Genomic DNA, 22,694 nt, shown 5'->3' with positions numbered 1-22,694 from the left:
TCATGTCTGCAAAACCCCGGGGAATGAAGGTAAAGTAGGTCATTGACCTATATTTACCTGCATTTGCGGTGAGGCGCCCTCTGCTGGCTGTTCCTTGGTCGTGGGAACTTTCCTAGGAAGCTCCCTGGCTCGAGATCATAAGAGGCGCCCTCTGCTGGTTGTCCTCATATGAACTCGAGCCAGGGAGCTTTCTAGGAAATATCTGCCCTCAGTCACTGGCTTTACCACTCTGGTGGAGAAAATTGTGCGGGATATGGTGATATGAGATGGTTTACTGTATGTAAACCAGGTCTCATATCATGTTGGGTTTAGGAAGGAGAAAGCAAAAGCCGGTAATTGAATTACCGGCTTTCTGCTATATCGCGCTGGATGAAATATTAATATATATACATATATGTGTCTACTGACATATATATATATATATATATACATATATATATATATAGACAGTATATATATATTTTTTTTTAACACATGGATCCCTTGTATATCCGTATGTCGGTTTTGCAAGCCTGCGATAAAAACACGCAGTACGGATGACATACGGATTACATACGGAGGATGCCATGCGCAAAAAACGCTGAAACACCTTGCCTACGGAGGAGCTACGGACCACTATTTTCGGGACTTTTCAGCGTATTACGGCCGTAATATACGGACCGTATTTTCATACTCTGAGTGTGAAGCCGGCCTTAATGTTTCCAAACAAATGCTGATGCTAAATACTGATGTGTGACTGAGGTCTTAGATTGATTCCACTCAAAACCACTCAAAACCACAGCAAAAAATGGACATAATGCACAGCAATGTCAAGACGACATTGCTGGGCAAATGTTATGGCGTATGTGATTTCTTGTAACGGCTTCAGGATTTGGAGACAATAAGCTGTTAAAAAAGGTTCATTCTTTGGGAGGTGTAGAATAAAAGAAGCATGGCAGTGTGGCAACTGCAAAAATGATGACACAGGTGCCAATAAAACCGCTTCTGGAAAATGTCTGTCGGCTTTGCCTGGGAAAACTCAATAGCTAATAGAAGCCATGTGATCATATCCTAATTTTTTCACTTCATTGAATAATGAAGAAACTACTAGCATTTTTTTTTTACACACACAAAAGCGCAAGGCTCTTTTGAGCTTATTGACTTGTATTGTAAAGTCCAGGGTATCTTCTGAGTGGAAAACATCAGAAGAATAAACATGTCAATTTTTTAATCGCCTACTGATTTTAGAAACATGAAAACATTCAACAGTCTGATCATATGAGCAAAGAATTGATAACGATCATTCTTTTTAACATTTTTTGATAGATTTTTCAGGCAGTTTCCACAGCGGAATCCGCCTGAAAAAAAAACCCATAGAGAGCACATACTCTTACAATTTTTAAATATTAGGAAACTCCTTTAACCCCTTCACCCCGAAGCCTGTTTTCACCTAAGTGACAGGGCCAATTTTTACAATTCTGACCACTGTCACTTTATGAGGTAATAACTCTGAAACGCTTCAACGGATCCTGGCGATTCTGACATTGTTTTCTCGTGACATATTGTACTTCATGATAGTGGTAAAATTTATTTGATATTACCTTCGTTTCTTTGTGAAAAAAAACGGAAATTTGGCGAAAATTTTGAAAATTTTGCAATTTTCAAACTTTGAATTTTTATACCCTTGCATTAGAGACTCATATCGCACAAATTAGTTAATAAATAACATTTCCCACATGTCTACTTTACATCAGCAACATTTTGGAACCAATTTTTTTTTCCTTAGGGAGTTATAAGGGTTAAAAGTTAAACAGCGATTTCTCATTTTTTCAACAACTTTTATAAAACCATTTTTTGTAGGGACCACATCATATTTGAAGTCACTTTGAGAGGCTTATAGGATTTAAAATACCCAAAAGTGACACCATTCTAAAAACTATACCCCCCGAGGTACTCAAAACCACATTCAAGAAGTTTATTAACCCTTCAGGTGCTTCACAGGAATTAACGGACTGTGGAAGGAAAAAAATAACATTTAACTTTTTTTTCCACATAATGATTTTTAGCAACATTTTTTTTATTTTCACAAGGGTAAAAGAAGAAAATGGACCATGAAAGTTGTTGTGCAATTCCTTCTGAATACACTGATACCCCATATGTGGGAGAAAACCACTGTTTGGGCGCACGGCAGGGCTCGGAAGGGAAGGAGCGCCGTTTGACTATTTCAAACCAAAATTGGCTGGAATTGAGATCGGACACCATGTCCCGTTTGGAGAGCCCCTGATGTGCCTAAACAGTGGAAAACCGCCACAAGTGACCCCATTTTGGAAACTAGACCCTTCAAGGAACTTATCTAGCTATGTGGTGAGCACATTGAACCCCCAGGTGCTTCACAGAAGTTTAGAACGTAGAGGCGTGAAAATAAAAATTCACATTTTTTCCCCAAAAATGATATTTTAACAACAATTTTTTTATCTTCACAAGTGTAAAAGGAGAAAATGGACCACTAACGTTGTTGACCAATTCATCCTGAATACACTGATACCCCATATGTGGGGGAAAACCACTGTTTGGGCACACGGCAGGGCTCGGAAGGGAAGGAGCGCCTTTTGACTTTTACAAACCAAAATTGGCTGGAATTGAGATCGGACACCATGTCCCGTTTGGAGAGCCCCTGATGTGCCTAAACAGTGGAAAACCGCCACAAGTGACCCCATTTTGGAAACTAGACCCTTCAAGGAACTTATCTAGCTATGTGGTGAGCACTTTGAACCCCCAGGTGCTTCACAGAAGTTTAGAACGTAGAGGCGTGAAAATAAAAATTCAAATTTTTTCCCCAAAAATGATTTTTAACAACAATTTTTTTATCTTCACAAGTGTAAAAGGATAAAATGGACCACTAAAGTTGTTGACCAATTTATCCTGAATACACTGATACCCCATATGTGGGGGAAAACCACTGTTTGGGCACACGGCAGGGCTCGGAAGGGAAGGAGCACCTTTTGACTTTTACAAACCAAAATTGGCTGGAATTGAGATCGGACACCATGTCCCGTTTGGAGAGCCCCTGATGTGCCTAAACAGTGGAAAACCACCACAAGTGACCCCATTTTGGAAACTAGACCCTTCAAGGAACTTATCTAGCTATGTGGTGAGCACTTTGAACCCCCAGGTGCTTCACAGAAGTTTAGAACGTAGAGGCGTGAAAATAAAAATTCACATTTTTTCCCCAAAAATGATCTTTTTACAACAATTTTTTTATCTTCACAAGTGTAAAAGGAGAAAATGGACAACTAAAGTTGTTGACCAATTTATCCTGAATACACTGATACCCCATATGTGGGGGAAAACCACTGTTTGGGCACACGGCAGGGCTCGGAATGGAAGGAGCACCTTTTGACTTTTGCAAACCAAAATTGGCTGGAATTGAGATCGGACACCATGTCCCGTTTGGAGAGCCCCTGATGTGCCTAAACAGTGGAAAACCGCCACAAGTGACCCCATTTTGGAAGCTAGACCCTTCAAGGAACTTATCTAGCTATGTGGTGAGCACTTTGAACCCCCAGGTGCTTCACAGAAGTTTAGAACGTAGAGGCGTGAAAATAAAAATTCACATTTTTTCCCCAAAAATGATCTTTTAACAACAATTTTTTTATCTTCACAAGTGTAAAAGGAGAAAATGGACCACTAAAGTTGTTGACCAATTCATCCTGAATACACTGATACCCCATATGTGGGGGAAAACCACTGTTTGGGCACACGGCAGGGCTCGGAAGGGAAGGAGCACCTTTTTTACTTTTACAAACCAAAATTGGCTGGAATTGAGATCGGACACCATGTCCCATTTGGAGAGCCCCTGATGTGCCTAAACAGTGGAAAACCGCCACAAGTGACCCCATTTTGGAAACTAGACCCTTCAAGGAACTTATCTAGCTATGTGGTGAGCACTTTGAACCCCCAGGTGCTTCACAGAAGTTTAGAACATAGAGGCGTGAAAATAAAAATTCACATTTTTTCCCCAAAAATGATCTTTTAACAACAATTTTTTTATCTTCACAAGTGTAAAAGGAGAAAATGGACCACTAAAGTTGTTGACCAATTTATCCTGAATATACTGATACCCCATATGTGGGGGAAAACCACTGTTTGGGCACACGGCAGGGCTCGGAAGGGAAGGAGCACCTTTTGACTTTTACAAACCAAAATTGGCTGGAATTGAGATCGGACACCATGTCCCGTTTGGAGAGCCCCTGATGTGCCTAAACAGTGGAAAACCGCCACAAGTGACCCCATTTTGGAAACTAGACCCTTCAAGGAACTTATCTAGCTATGTGATGAGCACCGTGAACCTCCAAGTGCCTCACCAAAAATTATAATGATGAGTCGTAAAAAAAAAATAGAACACATTTTTTCCACAAAAATTATCTTTAGCAAGGTTTTTTTTGTTTTCCCAAGGGTTATAGGACAAAATAGAAAGAAAAAAATGTTGTGCAATTTTTCACGAGTACGCCGATACCCCATATGTGGGGAAAAACCACTGTTTGTGCGCATGGCAGAGCTCGGAAGGGAAGGAGCACCATTTGGAATGCAGACTTAGATGGATTGGTCTGCAGGCGTCACGTTGCATTTGCGGAGCCCCTGATGTACCTAAACAGTGGAAATCCTCCACAAGTGACCCCATTTTGAAAACTGGACCTCCCAAGGAATTTATTTAGATATGTGGTGAGCACCGTAAACCTCCAAGTGCCTCACTCCACAAGTGACCCCATTTTGAAAACTGGACCTCCCAAGGAATTTATTTAGATATGTGGTGAGCACCGTAAACCTCCAAGTGCCTCACTCCACAAGTGACCCCATTTTGAAAACTGGACCTCCCAAGGAATTTATTTAGATATGTGGTGAGCACCGTAAACCTCCAAGTGCCTCACTCCACAAGTGACCCCATTTTGAAAACTGGACCTACCAAGGAATTTATTTAGATATGTGGTGAGCACCGTAAACCTCCAAGTGCCTCACTCCACAAGTGACACCATTTTGAAAACTGGACCTCCCAAGGAATTTATTTAGATATGTGGTGAGCACCGTAAACCTCCAAGTGCCTCACTCCACAAGTGACACCATTTTGAAAACTGGACCTCCCAAGGAATTTATTTAGATATGTGGTGAGCACCGTAAACCTCCAAGTGCCTCACTCCACAAGTGACACCACTTTGAAAACTGGACCTCCCAAGGAATTTATTTAGATATGTGGTGAGCACCGTAAACCTCCAAGTGCCTCACTCCACAAGTGACACCATTTTGAAAACTGGACCTACCAAGGAATTTATTTAGATATGTGGTGAGCACCGTAAACCTCCAAGTGCCTCACTCCACAAGTGACCCCATTTTGAAAACTGGACCTACCAAGGAATTTATTTAGATATGTGGTGAGCACCGTAAACCTCCAAGTGCCTCACTCCACAAGTGACCCCATGTTGGAAACTACACAGTGTGTTGTGTCAACAGGGTATAAACTAATTTTTATTAATTTGTGGACGTGTGGTATGCTTTGAAGCAATCCTTAATGCAAAGGCCAGGTTTCTCAGGGCAGGTTTCACAATGGTAAATTGTGTCCTTTCGGATTCCCCTCTTGGAACATACTCTACACCGTTTTTGTGATCGTCCTGTCCTCGCTGTTTGGGGAACCTGTCCTGGGAAATGTTGACCTTGGACAATACGGGCACTATCAGATTCAGAAGTACTGGGACCCTCACCTCCCTGAGTGCCAAACATTAGGGCCTTGATGACTACCTCCTGAAACTGAAGGAAGGTCCCCGTATTGCCTGCAGATCGGGACAGCACAAAAGCATTGTACAGTGCCATCTGTACAATGTGCACGGCCAATTTTTTGTACCATACGTAAGCTTTTCGCATGGCACTGTATGGTTGGAGGACCTGATCTGAGAGATCCACACCCCCCATGTACCGATTGTAATCCAGGATACAATCTGGCTTTGGGACTTGTGTTGTGGTCCCACGAACAGTGACAAGGGTGCTGTTGTCACGGTGTATGGTGGTCAGGATAAGGACATCCCTTTTGTCCTTATACTTGACCACCAGCATGTTGTCGCTGCATTTGGCTCTGCTTTCCCCTTTTCTCAGCGTTTGCCCAATTAGCGGCTTAGGGAGGCCTCACTGATTTTTTCGCACGGTGCCACATGCAGCTGTACCTCTGGCAGAGAGGGCCTTGAAGAGTGGGATGCTGGTGTAAAAGTTGTCAATATTAAGGTGATAACCCTTATCCAGCAGTGGGTGCAGCAATTCCCACACAATTTTCCCACTCACCCCCAGGATGGGGGGGCATTCAGGGGGGTTAATCTGGGTGTCCTTACCCTCGTAGACCCTAAATCTGTGGGTGTACCCTGAGGTACTCTCGCACAGTTTGTACAGCTTTATTCCGTACCTGGACCTCTTACTGGGCAGGTACTGTCGGAATTTTAGCCTCCCTTTGAAATGAACGAGAGATTCATCAATAGCGATGTCCCTCTGGGGTGTGTACGCCTCAGCAAATTTTCTGCTGAAGAGTTCAACCACTGGACGAATTTTATATAGACGATCAAAGTTTGGATCGTCTCGGGGAGGACACTGCGCATTATCACTGAAATGCAAAAATTTTTGGATCGCTTCAAATCGTGTCCTTTCATGGCCATGCGGAATACCGGTGTACTGTAGAGAATGTCAGTACTCCAGTATTGCCGAAGCTTTGGCTTTTTGATTAGGCCCATATGCAGCACAATTCCCCAAAATGTCATCATCTCTGCTGCATTTACGGGGGTCCATCTGGCATAAGATGACGTGGGATTTTGGGTAAAAAATTGTTGGGCATACAGGTTCATCTGGGCCACCATAATATTTATTATTTCATCACTGAAAAAGAATTTGAAGAAGTCAATTTCAGTGAGGCCAGTCGTGTCAAACTGGATTCCTGAGCTGCTGCTGAAATCCGGAATGACGGGCTGAAAATTTTCCGGGGGTGCAATCCATACGGGATCGATTGCTGCAGGAGTTGCCTGGGTCCTACGGTGCCGTGTTAGGGGTCTTTCCTCACCAGATGAGGAGGAGGAGGAGGAGGAGGAATAGAGGAATGTGGGATCTTCCTCACTGGCTGAATCCGTGTCGGACGCAAGGATGGCGTAAGCCTCCTCTGGTGAATAGCGCCTTGTTGACGAATGGGCCATTTTTTTTTTCCCAAACCCTGGGTGTGTGTGTAAGTGGTGCTTTTACACGTGTAATGTGTGGGGCTTGTGTATAGGGTACTCTTTATTAAAACCAATCAGAGAGAAAAAACAAGTAGTGAGAAAAAATGTAGAAGAAACAAGAAAAAAAGATGAAAAGAAAAATCAATGTAAAAAAATAAGTTTGTATAAAAAAAAAAGTATAAATTTACCCTACGCAACTAAATATTTTTTTTACAAAAGAAAAGCGAACGCCACTAACACTGTGACGTACGCTCCCCTAATGCACTAGAGATAATCCGGCGATAGATTTTTTTTATGCACAAGACGCTACCTCCCTACCTATAAAACTCAGTACGATTTTTTCTTCTTCTAAAAGATGATCAGTCGTCACTAACGCTGTGACGCTGGCTACACTAACACGCTACCACTAAACTACTCTGTACAATTTTTTTTTCTCCAAAAAAAAAAAGAAAAGACCGGTCGTCACGAACGCTGTGACACCAGCTAATCTACGTCTAAGACTACACTGTACTAACTACTATTATATTTTTGTAAAAGAAAAAAAAAATCGGACGTTGCTTAGACTGCAATGTCCGCTACACTAACTAAAAAAAAAAATCCTGTAGCGCAGTCTCTGATCAGCAGCGATACTGATCAAAGAGCTGCGGACACAGGAAGAGCACGAATGCTCTGCGCGGGACGCCGCGCACAGGAAAAAAAGCGCAAAAAAGTGCGCAAAAAATTGAATTGGAGGGGGGTACTTGAACAGGGATGGAGGGACGTCACCAAACACTGACGCCGGCTACGCTACCTTGTTACGTCTAAAACTACACTGTACTAACTACAATTTTTTTTCTAAAAAAAAAAAAAACAGACGTCGCTTAGACTGCAATGTCCGCTACACTAACTAAAAAAAAAAAGTCCTGTGGTGCAGTCTCTGATCAGCAGCGATACTGATCAGAGCGCTGCAGACACAGGAAGAGCACGAATGCTCTGCGCGGGACGCCGCGCACAGGAAAAAAAGCGCAAAAAGTGCGCAAAAAATTGAATTGGAGGGGGGTACTTGAACAGGGATGGAGGGACGTCACCAAACACTGACGCCGGCTATGCTACCTTGTTACGTCTAAAACTACACTGTACTAACTACAATTTTTTTTCTAAAAAAAAAAAAAAAACGGACGTCGCTTAGACTGCAATGTCCGCTACACTAACTAACCTAAAAAAAAAAGTCCTGTGGCGCAGTCTCTGATCAGCAGCGATACTGATCAGAGCGCTGCGGACACAGGAAGAGCACGAATGCTCTGCGCGGGACGCCGCGCACAGGAAAAAAAGCGCAAAAAAAGTGCGCAAAAAATTTCAATTGGAGGGTGGGGGAGGGAGGGGGTACTGGAACAGGGATGGGGGGATGGGAAAGGGGTGGGGGAGGTGCTGCTGCTGCTGTGATCACAGGAGTCACACAGCAGGCAGATGGCAGCAGAGAGCACACAGCACGGAGCACAAGCTGAAGCAGGAGCACAAGCTGGAGGCAGGAGATCCCAGGGAGGATCGCACTGGCCACCAATGGATTCCTTCACTAAGGTGACACAGAGGGGCTTAGACCACCGCTCTGCACGCCAAATCTGAGAGAAAGATGGCGTGCAGGGCGGTGATCGGTATTTTAAATTAACCCCTTTGGCGCTGATTGGCTAGAAGCTATTGTTCAGCCAATCAGCACCATAGGGGTTAATCAGGTGAGGTGACGTGGCGATCACCCCACCTACAGTGACGGCTGTGATTGGTGCGACGTCACACAGCATCAATCACAGCCTGTCACATGCTTTTTTTTTTTTTTTTTGAAACTTTATTGTCACATCGCTGTGATTGGCTGGTCAGAATTGACCAGCCAATCACAGCGATCGCTGATGCGGGGGGGCGGTGCAGGCACCCGGGGCTGCGTGCAGGGATTGTCTGCTGTCAGGAACAGCAGACACCGGAACCCAATCACTGCGCGATGCCGCGCGGTGACCGGAAAATGGCGGCGCCGTACTAGTACTGCGGCTGGCACTTATGCAGTGCCGGCAGCGCAGTACTAGTACGGCGCATGGCGCGAAGGGGTTAATCCAGTTTGCAATTCCTAAGTAAAATTGAAAGTATTTGCTCAATATTACTTTTCATGCAACAACAGTTGTGGAACAAATAACCAGAATGTTATTTGACCGCAATGTATGAATGGACCCTAAGGGCCTGCATAGTTACATATTGAATTACTTGGTGTTTAATGGCTGTAATTAATAGAGAAATTGTTTCCATTTAGACATTAAATAGTAATTTGCAGCTAAGTGCTACCCACAAAACCTAACGGCAATTTAATATTACACAATAATACTTGAAATCAATCTGAAACTTTTAGTATGTGCATTAAAAGGCTCATTTGGCACTAATGGTATTTTAGGATTATATTGCACTAGTTTCAGAGGAGACATTTAGGTTTAAAAAAAAGTCTCATAGATAAAGGTGAATGAATCAATTTGACGCAAATCAATTTCATATTGAATTTTTTTAAATTTGCTGAACCTGGCGAATTTAAACAATTTATGATTTTATTAGTGCAAATCATCTAAAATGGCCACCATCATTTCACACTGGGCAAAACATTATATCAGCCACTGAAGGCTCACATAACCTCAGGAATGACTTCCACACGATGCCTTGCAGAACATCAATTAATCAGAAAGGTCTATCTAAGGCTAGTTTCACACTAGCGTTTCCCTGATGTGCGGAGGGCTGCGGACTTCCTCCGTGAAGCCCTGCCCTTAGCCGCACCTTTGCTTGTAGCTCCGCCTACATCTGCATGCGGCCCGCATGCAACCTGCGTACCTATATTTAACATTAGGTACGCAGGTCATGCGGCTGTATGCGGATGGTGCCGCATGCGTCGTTTTGACGATGCGGCAACCTGCGAAGACGCAGTCACGTAGCATTTTTTTTCCGCATCGTCAAAACGACGCATGCGGCACCATCCGCATACAGCCGCACAATCTGCGTACCTAATGTTAAATATAGGTACGCAGGCCGCATGCGGGCCGCATGCAGATGTAGGCGGAGCTACAAGCGGAGGTGCGGCTGAGGGCGGGCCTTCACGGAGGAAGTCCGCAGCCCGCCGCACATCAGGGAAATGCTAGTGTGAAACTAGCCTTAGCCTGTATAAAAGCAAAGGCAGGGAATACAGCAATTGTTTTAAGCTGAATCTGGATAGCAATGGGACATCAGAGGAACGGTTTTCATCCATTTTCTCAAAGCCACATAGTTAAAATCACTTCGACATTACCAAGGCTATGTTTGCATTCAAAAAAAGCTTGAAATCAGATATATAGTCGAAGCATTCATAAGAGAGTGTTATACACATCTTTTCAGGGCAATCAGGAAACGAGCGATTCAACGCAATTTGATACAAATTAAATTGTTAGGTAAAACCTAAAAAACGAATTGGAAATTCACAATATTTGAAATATATGTACATATATACCGTATATATTCACATATAAGCCGACCCAAGTACAATGAAGGAAATAATTATTTGATCCCCTGCTGATTTTGCAAGTTTTCCCGCTGACAAAGACTTGAACAGTCTATAATTTTAAGGTAGGTAAATTTTAACATTGAGAGATAGAATATCAAAAATAAAATCCAGAAAATCACATTGTATCAGTTATATAATTTTTTTTGCATTTTGCAGTGAAAAATAAGCATTTGATTCCTCAGGTAAACAAGACTTAATACTTGGTGGCAAAACCCTTGTTGACAAGCACAGCAGCCAGATTTTTTTTATTTGATGATGAGGTTTGCGCACATGTCAGGAGGAATTTTGGTCCACTCCTCTTTGCAGATCATCTCTAAATCATTAAGATTTTGAGGCTGTCGCTTGTCAGCTCGGAGCTTCAACTCCCTCCATAGGTTTTCTATGGGATTAAGGTCTGGAGACTGGCTAGGCCACTCCATGACCTTAATGTGCTTCTTTTTGAGCCACTCCTTTGTTGCCTTGGCTGTATGTTTTGGGTCATTATCTTGCAGGAAGACCCAGCCATGACCCATTTTTAATGTTCTGATGGAGGGAAGGAGGTTTTCACTCAGGATTTTACTGTACATGGCTTCCTCTATTCTCCCATTGATGCATTGAAGTAGTCTTGTGCCCTTAGAAGAGAAACACCCCCAAAACATAATGTTTCCATAATGTTCCAGTGCCAGCAGCTGCTTTATGCTTGTAAGCAGCGCATGGCAGTGATGTCATGCGCTGCTTACAAGCAGAGCACAGCTGCCGTAATACTCACCGCACCACTTATCTTATCTTAGAGATGATCTGCAAAGAGGAGCGGATCAAAATTCCTCCTGACATGTGCGCAAACCTCACCATCAACTACATAAAACGTCTGACTGCTGTGATTGCCAACAAAGGTTTTGCCACCAAGTATTAAGTCTTGTTTGCCAGAGGGATAAAATACTTAATTCTCACTGCAAAATGCAAATAAATTGATATAATTTATAAAATTTGATTTTCTGGATTTTATTTTTGATATTCTATTTCCTGGACCCGTCAAAGCACACTTTGCGCGAAACGGCCGTCGTCCACCTCCTCTCCCCGCACCCTCCTGTACGCCTGATGTATAACATGGACATGTAACAATGCTTTAATGTCGGTCCAATAAAGAGCACGATTCCACAAGCAAAAAGGGTGAGTGCCGCACTCCTCTTTATTAAATGTACATTTAGCTATACACTATATTTGCTGAGCACCTTAAACCCTAGGATTTCGTGTGGGCTGTAAATCGGATTCACGTGGATCCAAGTCCTGCAAGTGTACTCCTCTGATGCCGTTCATTCTACATTTTTTTCTTCTTTGGTTTGCGTATATATATATATATATATATATATATATATATATATATATATATATATATATATATATGTATACATATATTCACAACATGAAATAAGTGTTGAACACGTCAGCACTTTTATAAGGAAATATTTTTCTAATGGTGCTATTAACATAAAATTCTCACCAGATATCGATAACAACCCACCCAATCTACACAGGCAAAGAAATCAAATCATGGATTCGATAAATTAAGTTATGTGTTATAATGGTAAATTATACAGGGAAAAAGTAATGAACACATGAAGCAAGAGAGATGCAAAAAATCATTGAAAATCATGACACCAGCTGAAATCTAAGAGAATGTCTAAAGTAAACTAACTGTAAGTAATGCTCTTAAACCTCCACGCAAGACTCCATAGCTCCCCAAAAAGCATGTTCAAATGCTTTTAAAGTTTGCTAAACAACATTTAGAAAAACTTGTGAAATACTGGGAGAATATAGTCTGGTCAGATGAGACCAAAATATAACTCTTTGGATGCCATAACGCACAGCATACTAAAACACCTTACCAACAATGAAGTTTGGAGGTAGCAACATCATGGTGTGGAGGTGTTTTTTTCAGCATACGGCACTGACAAACTTCATGTAATTGAAAGAAGGATAAATTAACAAATGTAGCAAGAAATTCTTGATAAAAATCTGCTGCAATCTACTAGAAAGATGAAGATGAAATGAGGGTGGACATTTCAGCAAGACAATGATCCCAAACACACAGACAAAGAAACTCACAATTGGTGTTAGAGAAAGAAAATAAAGCTGCTAGAAAGGCACAGCTAATTACCTGACCTGAAACCAATAGAATATTTATGGAAGGAACTGAAGCTCAAAATTCATAGAATGAGCCAAAATCATACTTGAGCAATACATGCGACTAGTTTCTCCATACAGGAGGCATCTTGAAGCTGTCATCACAAACAAAAGTTGTGTGCAAAGTTTTAAATAGACTTCAGCAAGCATGTTCAATACATTTTCTCTGTGTCATTTCTCATTATTATTACACATAACTCAATGTATGGACATTTATTGTTTGATTTCTTTGCCTGTGTGGATTGGATAGTTTGTTACCAGCATCTGGTGAAAATTTCATGTCAAGCGCACTTTTAGAAATATATTTACGTAGAAAAGTGTTGATGTATTCAATACTTATTTCTCCCGCTATGTACAGTCATGGTTGAAAATGTTAGTGTTAGGCATCAGGAACCTCCCTCTCTGCGGTATAGATCCCAAGCCTTATCTGCCTCTGTGGTCTCCCATTCAGGTTCAGCAGCTGCAGGTGCTGCTGAGCATAGATGTTGGTCCCTGTGTCTTGCTCAGGCTCGTGGTGTTCGCTTGGTTACTGCTGGCTCTCCAGCCAAGTCTATGGTAACCAGCGGCAATCTGACGCTCTGGAATCTAGGTCCAGAAATCACCTTACTGAGCATGTCTGTGATGTGGTGTCTTCTCATTGGTGGGCAGATGTCAGCTGCACTGGTGATGTGGCAGCTTCAGATTGGCCCGCGAGCGATGTCTTGGCTGGCCGGGAATGAGTGTTTGGGGTGCAGCCTTGTGTTTAAAAGGCTCTCAGTGGCGCACGCAGGCAAGCTAGTATCATTTATGTGTGGCTATGTGAGTGGAGGCTCTACCACTCTGTCTGCAAGTGCATGTCTGTCTAGCTTTGGGACTGTACACGTAGGCAGGCAGCTAACGTCATTGGGGGCAATTCTGTATGCGATTGACACAGCTCTGTTGCAGAGAAAGGTTTTCCTCATGTTTTTCCTGTGACGTTTAACAGGGCCTAGCACTCTGTATACATTCGTTCAAAACCTCTCTGTGGAGTAACAGAGTTTGGTGCTTGGTGTTCCGTTCACACTGTGTGGCATTAGCACAGTGTGTCCAGGCAATCGCTCGCTGTCTGTTCCGTCATTGTTCACACTAGCAGCAGATTTACATCTCTGCATGGCAGACCCTGGGTTGCAATTGCATTTTATTATTTTATTTAGTGCAATCCGCCAACCCTAGCAGTTATCCACCCTGAAATTGTTCCGGAAAATGAAGTATTTCTCATAAAAATATTGCAATTACACTTTTTTTTAACACATGTTTATTATACATAATAGATGAACGTGGATAAAATCCGCGCTGCTGCAACAAATGATGGATCCAGATATAGTTAGAGGATGTTCGGGTGGTTTATTCAATGTGTTTCGAAGCTCGTGGCTTCTTCTTCAGGAAGTTTCCACAGAAAGATAGCAACCCACATGTGTTCAATGACATTTAGATCCAGATCCAGACTACTTCACAAATTCTCCAGCGCTATTGTTTCCATTAATTTTTGGGTGCTTCTTGCTGTATGTTTGGGGTCATTGGTCCTGCTAGATGACCAATGACCTAGGAAGCAAACCCAGCTTTCCACAAGACTCTTTCTCAGAAGGATTTTGGATTACTCACTTACATTTTGCAAACTGCAGGTTAGTTTTCTCATTTATCTGTGTCAGCAGTGTGGTACTCATGTGTCTCCTGCCATAGCATTTCACTTCATTCAATTGACAACGGATAGTTCGCATTAACACTGATGCACACTCAGCTTGCAGACCAGCTTGAATTCCTTTGGAATTTGATTGGGGCTGCTTACCCACTATCCAAACTATCCTGTGTTGCAAACTTTCATCAGTTTTTCTCTCTTGTTCACATCCAGGGAGATTAGCTACAGTACCATGGGTTGTAAACTTCTTGATAACTGTTGTGCACCTTGGACAAAGGAATATCAAGATCTCTGGAGATGGAGTTGTATTTTGAGACTGTCTCACCCTTTTATCTAGTTTCAGGTGAGATTTTCACATTGCCCACAACATTTACTTGCCACAGGTGAATATAAACAAGCATCAAATGCTTGTAACAAAGCTGTTTACCAACAGTTTTAGATAGGTGCCAACAATTTTGTCTCGCCCATTTTGGGGGTTTCAAATTGCCTTTTTTTCCTATTTTTTTTTACGTTTATCCAATACACACAAAGGAAATAAACACGTGTAATTGCAATTATTTTTTTAGAGAAATACTTCATTTTCTCGAACAATTTCAAGCGGGGCGTCAACAGTTTCTGCTGTGACTGTACTGTATGATAGGCTTTCTTTAGACACTCTATTTTATCAAGAGATTAGTTCTTGTCCAATGTATGATCATGATTGGTACCTTTCTTTGCCGCTGCTGGCTCTTTAGGTTCTTTTTGTGGTGTGTCTGCAAAAACAAAAATAATAAATAAATAAGAATCTATCTGTCTATCTATGTATGTAATTTTTAGGTGTTCCTCTTAGTTAATACAATTTAGTTGTTGACAAGAATTCAATCACACCGGCGCTCAAAACTGGGTAGGTTGATTTGCCCCAGAAGAGGGGCTGGGCTGGTGCAAGTAGAGGATACCCCCCAGCTGATGGAATCTAGAACAGAATATGTGCCAATCCTGTTTCAGAAAAAAGATTATTTACTATAATATAAGATGGCGCGCTAGGGGGTGAGTCAGCTAAGTGGCCAGATGAAAAGTAGATCAATACTTCTGGTGGGTGGACCTCAGTGATACCGTTGAACTGTCCTGTTAAGGATATATGCACTGATGTCCTGTGCGTAAGAGAAAAAATACAACAATGATATAGGTGACCCCTTACTATAAACTGCACTATAAGCGCTACATTTTCGCACACACCTGTGCAGTTTATAGTAAGAGGTCACCTATATCATTGCTGTAGGTTTTCTCTTACGCACGAGACATCACTGCATATATCCTTAACAGGACAGTACAACGGTATAACTGAGGTCGACCCACCAGAATTATTGATCTGCTTTTCATCTGGCCACTTAGCTGACTCACCCCCTAGTGCGCCATCTTATATTGTAGTAAACAATTTAGTTGTTAGTGTTTGTGATTCCACAATATAGGCAAATATAAGAGTTGAGTTCTGGGAGAGTGAGTAGGTGAAACCTACTTTCATCAAAGTCTAAAGTGGCTGCAGCAGCGAACAATGTGTCACTGCTGTGGATAGTGATAGGCTTCAAAAGTCATACTCTGTCCCCTTAGGGGAAGGAAGAGAGGGGACCACAGTAGGACCGGTATAGTGTTATAGTGATGATAGAAATGGACAGCAAACAATTTTTTTTTATGTTTACAACATGCTGAACCTATTTTAAAGAAAATAAAGTGGAGGACAACCCCTTTAACCCCTTCAAGACCCAGCCTATTTTGACCTTAAAGACCTTGCCGTTTTTTGCAATTCTGACCAGTGTCCCTTTATGAGGTAATAACTCAGGAACGCTTCAACGGATCCTAGCGGTTCTGAGATTGTTTTTTCGTGACATATTGGGCTTCATGTTAGTGGTAAATTTAGGTCAATAAATTCTGCATTTATTTGTGATAAACACGGAAATTTGGCGAAAATTTTGAAAATTTCGCAATTTTCACATTTTGAATTTTTATTCTGTTAAACCAGAGAGATATGTGACACAAAATAGTTAATAAATTATATTTCCCACATGTTTACTTTACATCAGCACAATTTTGGAAACAAAATTTTTTTTTGTTAGGAAGTTATAAGGGTTAAAATTCGACCAGCGATTTGTCATTTTTACAACGAAATTTACAAAACCATTTTTTTTAGGGACCACCTCACATTTGAAGTCAGTTTGAGGGGTCTATTTGGCTGAAAATACCCAAAAGTGACACCATTCTAAAAACTGCACCCCTCAAGGTACTCAAAACCACATTCAAGAAGTTTATTAACCCTTCAGGTGCTTCACAGCAGCAGAAGCAACATGGAAGGAAAAAATGAACATTTAACTTTTTAGTCACAAAAATTATCTTTTAGCAACAATTTTTTTATTTTCCCAATGGTAAAAGGAGAAACTGAACCACGAAAGTTGTTGTCCAATTTGTCCTGAGTACGCTGATACCTCATATGTGGGGGTAAACCACTGTTTTGGCGCACGGCAGGGCTTGGAAGGGAAGGAGCGCCATTTGACTTTTTGAATCAAAAATTGGCTCCACTCTTTAGCGGACACCATGTCACGTTTGGAGAGCCCCCGTGTGCCTAAAAATTGGAGCTCCCCCACAAGTGACCCCATTTTGGAAACTAGACGCCCCAAGGAACTTATCTAGATGCATAGTGAGCACTTTGAACCCCCAGGTGCTTCACAAATTGATCCGTAAAAATGAAAAAGTACTTTTTTTTCACAAAAAAATTCTATTAGCCTCAATTTTTTCATTTTCACATGGGCAACAGGATAAAATGGATCCTAAAATGTGTTGGGCAATTTCTCCTGAGTACACCAATACCTCACATGTGGAGGTAAACCACTGTTTGGGCACATGGTAAGGCTCGGAAGGGAAGGAGCGCCATTTGACTTTTTGAATGAAAAATTATTTCCATCGTTAGCGGACACCATGTCGCGTTTGGATAGCTCCTGTGTGCCTAAACATTGGCGCTCCCCCACAAGTGACACCATTTTGGAAACTAGACCCCCCAAGGAACTAATTTAGATGCCTAGTGAGCACTTTAAACACTCAGGTGCTTCACAAATTGATCTGTAAAAATGAAAAAGTAATTTTTTTTCACAAAAAAATTCTTTTCACCTCAATTTTTTCATTTTCACATGGGCAGTAGGATAAAATGGATCATAAAATTTGTTGGGCAATTTCTCCCGAGTACGCCGATACCTCATATGTGGGGGTAAACCACTGTTTGGGCACTCGGCAGGGCTCGGAAGAGAAGGCGCGCCATTTGACTTTTTGAATGGAAAATTAGCTCCAATTGTTAGCGGACACCATGTCGCGTTTGGAGAGCCCCTGTGTGCCTAAACATTGGAGCTCCCGCACAAGTGACCCCATTTTGGAAACTAGACCCCCCAGGGAACTTATCTAGATGCATATTGAGCACTTTAAACCCCCAGGTGCTTCACAGAAGTTTATAACGCAGAGCCATGAAAATAAAAAATAATTTTTCTTTCCTCAAAAATGATTTTTTAGCCTGGAATTTCCTATTTTGCCAAGGATAATAGGAGAAATTGGACCCCAAATATTGTTGTCCAGTTTGTCCTGAGTACGCTGATACCCCATATGTGGGGGTAAACCACTGTTTGGGCGCACGGCAGGGCTCGGAAGGGATGGCACGCCATTTGGCTTTTTAAATGGAAAATTAGCTCCAATCATTAGCGGACACCATGTCACGTTTGGAGAGCCCCTGTGTGCCTAAACATTGGAGATCCCCCAGAAATGACACCATTTTAGAAACTAGACCCCCAAAGGAACTAATCTAGATGTGTGGTGAGGACTTTGAACCCCCAAGTGCTTCACAGAAGTTTATAACGCAGAGCCATGAAAATAAAAAAAAAAATTATTTTCTCAAAAATGATCTTTTAGCCTGCAATTTTTTATTTTCCCAAGGGTAACAGGAGAAATTTGACCCCAAAAGTTGTTGTCCAGTTTCTCCTGAGTACGCTGATACCCCATATGTGGGGGTAAATCACTGTTTGGGCACATGCCGGGGCTCGGAAGTGAAGTAGTGACGTTTTGAAATGCAGACTTTGATGGAATGCTCTGTGGGCGTCACGTTGCGTTTGCAGAGCCCCTGATGTGGCTTAACAGTAGAAACCCCCCACAAGTGACCCCATTTTGGAAACTAGACCCCCAAAGGAACTTATCTAGATGTGTGGTGAGCACTTTGAACCCCCAAGTGCTTCATAGAAGTTTATAATGCAGAGCCGTGAAAATAATAAATACGTTTTCTTTCCTCAAAAATAATTATTTAGCCCAGAATTTTTTAATTTTCCCAAGGGTAACAGGAGAAATTTGACCCCAATATTTGTTGTCCAGTTTCTCCTGAGTACGGTGATACCCCATATGTGGGGGTAAACTACTGTTTGGGCACATGCCGGGGCTTGGAATTGAAGTAGTGACGTTTTGAAATGCAGACTTTGATGGAATGCTCTGCGGGCGTCACGTTGCGTTTGCAGAGCCCCTGATGTGCCTAAACAGTAGAAACCCCCCACAAGTGACCCCATTTTGGAAACTAGACCCTGAAAGGAACTTATCTAGATGTGTGGTGAGTACTTTGAACCCCCAAGTGCTTCATAGAAGTTTATAATGCAGAGCCGTGAAAATAATAAATACGTTTTCTTTCCTCAAAAATAATTATTTAGCCCAGAATTTTTTATTTTCCCAAGGGTTACAGGAGAAATTGGACCGCAAAAGTTGTTGTCCAGTTTCTCCTGAGTACGCTGATACCCCATATGTGGGGGTAAACCACTGTTTGGGCACACGTCGGGGTTCAGAAGGGAAGTAGTGACTTTTGAAATGCAGACTTTGATGGAATGGTCTGCGGGTGTCACGTTGCGTTTGCAGAGCCCCTGGTGTGCCTAAACAGTAGAAACCCCCCACAAGTGACCCCATTTTAGAAACTAGACCCCGAAAGGAACTTATCTAGATGTGTGGTGAGCACTTTGAACCCCCAAGTGCTTCACAGACGTTTACAACGCAGAGCCGTGAAAATAAAAAATCATTTTTCTTTCCTCAAAAATTATGTTTTAGCAAGCATTTTTTTAGATTCACAAGGGTAACAGGAGAAATTGGACCCCAGTAATTGTTGCGCAGTTTGTCCTGAGTATGCTGGTACCCCATATGTGGGGGTAAACCACTGTTTGGGCACACGTCAGGGCTCGGAAGTGAGGGAACACCATTTGACTTTTTGAATACGAGATTGGCTGGAATCAATGGTGGCGCCATGTTGCGTTTGGAGACCCCTGATGTGCCTAAACAGTGGTAACCCCTCAATTCTACCTCCAACACTAACCCCAACACACCCCTAACCCTAATCCCAACTGTAGCCATAATCCTAATCACAACCCTAACCCCAACACACCCCTAACCACAACACTAACCCCAACACACCCCTAACCCTAACCACAACCCTAATTCCAACCCTAACCCTAAGGCTATGTGCCCACGTTGCGGATTCGTGTGAGATATTTCCGCACCATTTTTGAAAAATCTGCGGGTAAAAGGCACTGTGTTTTACCTGCGGATTTTCCGCGGATTTCCAGTGTTTTTTGTGCGGATTTCACCTGCGGATTCCTATTGAGGAACAGGTGTAAAACGCCGCGGAATCCGCACAAAGAATTGACATGCTGCGGAAAATACAACGCAGCGTTCCCGCGCGGTATTTTCCGCACCATGGGCACAGCGGATTTGGTTTTTCATATGTTTACATGGTACTGTAAACCTGATGGAACACTGCTGCGAATCCGCAGCCAAATCAGCACCGTGTGCACATAGCCTAATTCTAAAGGTATGTGCACACGCTGCGGAAAACGCTGCGGATCCGCAGCAGTTTCCCATGAGTGTACAGTTCAATGTAAACCTATGGGAAACAAAAATCGCTGTACACATGCTGCGGAAAAACTGCACGGAAACGCAGCGGTTTACATTCCGCAGCATGTCACTTCTTTGTGCGGATTCCGCAGCGGTTTTACAACTGCTCCAATAGAAAATCGCAATTGTAAAACCGCAGTGAAATGCGCAGAAAAAAACGCGGTAAATCCGCCATAAATCCGCAGCGGTTTAGCACTGCGGATTTATCAAATCCGCAGCGGAAAAATCCGCAGAGGACCAGAATACGTGTGCACATTCCTAACCCTAACCCTAACCCTAGCCCTAACCCTACCCCTAACCCTACCCCTACCCCTACCCCTAACCCTACCCCTAACCCTACCCCTAACCCTAACCCTAGCCCTACCCCTAACCCTACCCCTAACCCTACCCCTAACCCTAACCCTACCCCTAACCCTAACCCTAACCCTATTCTAACATTAGTGGAAAAAAAAAAATTTCTTTATTTTTTTATTGTCCCTACCTATGGGGGTGACAAAGGGGGGGGGTCATTTATTATTTTTTTTATTTTGATCACTGAGATAGATTATATCTCAGTGATCAAAATGCACTTTGGAACGAATCTGCCGGCCGGCAGATTCGGCGGGCGCACTGCGCATGCGCCCGCCATTTTGGAAGATGGCGGCGCCCGGGAGAAGACGGACGGGACCACGGCTGGATCGGTAAGTATGATAGGGTGGGGGGGGACCACGGGGGGGGGGATCGGAGCACGGGGGGGAATCGGAGCGCGGGAGGGGTGGAACGGAGCGCGGGGGGCGTGGAACGGAGCACGGGGGGGCTGGAATGGAGCACGGGGGGTGGAACGGAGCACGGGGGGGGTGGATCGGAGTGCAGGGGGGGTGATTGGAGCACGGGGGGGTGATTGGAGCACGGGGGGAGCGGACACGAGCACGGGGGGGAGCGGAGCACTGGACGGAGGGGAGCCGGAGCAGTGTACCGGCCAGATCGGGGGGGTGGGGGGGCGATCGGAGGGGTGGTGTGGGGGCACACTAGTATTTCCAGCCATGGCCGATGATATTGCAGCATCGGCCATGGCTGGATTGTAATATTTCACCCGTTATAATGGGTGAAATATTACAAATCGCTCTGATTGGCAGTTTCACTTTCAACAGCCAATCAGAGCGATCGTAGCCACGAGGGGGTGAAGCCACCCCCCCTGGGCTAAACTACCACTCCCCCTGTCCCTGCAGATCGGGTGAAATGGGAGTTAACCCTTTCACCCGATCTGCAGGGACGCGATCTTTCCATGACGCCGCATAGGCGTCATGGGTCGGATTGGCACCGACTTTCATGATGCCTACGTGGCGTCAAAGGTCGGGAAGGGGTTAATTATGACTTATGAGAAAAGATGTTCGGCATTGCATCATACATACCACAACATCTCAGGTAAATAAATATACATATATTTTATTTTTTGGCACGCACGATTGAAAAATAGGATTATTAAAAGAAGCTTGCAAAACAATTTAAAATTTTGTTGCAGTCACATTTTGTGAGGTCAATAGCTGCACTTAAAATGTCAAGAATTTTCTTTTGCCTTTTCTAGAAAATATTAAAAAAAGAAAGAAAAAAAATTATTTTACAAAAAGAAATGTAAAAGAAGTGCAAAAAATGTCATTTATGGCTTTTAGAGTTGCCCATGCCAGGATTCATACTTTCTCTGATAAGACTGCAGACTTAGCCTTGGTTTTAGTATTTTTCTTCAGTATTAGAATAATACTGGTAATGTAAAATTTTGTAAAAGTAATATATTGTAAAACACCACTTTTATTATATTGCTTCGGTGCACCCTAGGCACAGCGGTCCCCTCAGTTATAATACTCTGCCCCACCCCTCATGGTGATTAGCTGCTCATGGTATGGAGTGCTTCCTGCTCTAACTCCACTACCCTACACATAGTGACACTGGATTGGGTGAGCGTGTGCATGCATAGTGCCACTGTGTAATCTCAATCAATATAATGTCAGAGAGGACAGACTCTGCAGATCCTGCACTTCTCCTAGCTCTATCTCCTCTATCCTGTGAATCAATGTATTATTAGTCAAAGACTAAGACAACATCTTCCTTTGTCTATGTTCTTCTGCTTTGCAATAACGTATCAGATTCTGTTCTAGGTCTTTATATCATTATCTCTAATGACGAGTTTCACTAAACCATGTAATTTAAAAGCTGCAAA

General features: G+C 42.9%; 1 protein-coding gene across 25 annotated transcripts in view; it reads right to left on the bottom strand.

Moving 5' to 3' along the window:
* LOC138637428 (titin homolog) overlaps window positions 1-22,694 on the bottom strand; it is a 1,151,517-nt gene that overhangs the window by 132,960 nt on the left and 995,863 nt on the right. For all 25 annotated transcript variants that reach the window (XM_069726100.1, XM_069726106.1, XM_069726124.1 and 22 more), the window contains one exon: window positions 15,280-15,324. In XM_069726100.1, coding sequence (XP_069582201.1) covers window positions 15,280-15,324 — 45 coding nt within the window. The remainder of the gene's footprint in view (window positions 1-15,279; window positions 15,325-22,694) is intronic.

This window comes from Ranitomeya imitator, chromosome 5, assembly GCF_032444005.1.
Source record: "Ranitomeya imitator isolate aRanImi1 chromosome 5, aRanImi1.pri, whole genome shotgun sequence".
NCBI lineage: Eukaryota > Metazoa > Chordata > Amphibia > Anura > Dendrobatidae > Ranitomeya > Ranitomeya imitator.
Note: the sequence above shows the minus strand (reverse complement) of the source record. Positions and strands in the feature narration are given on the sequence as shown.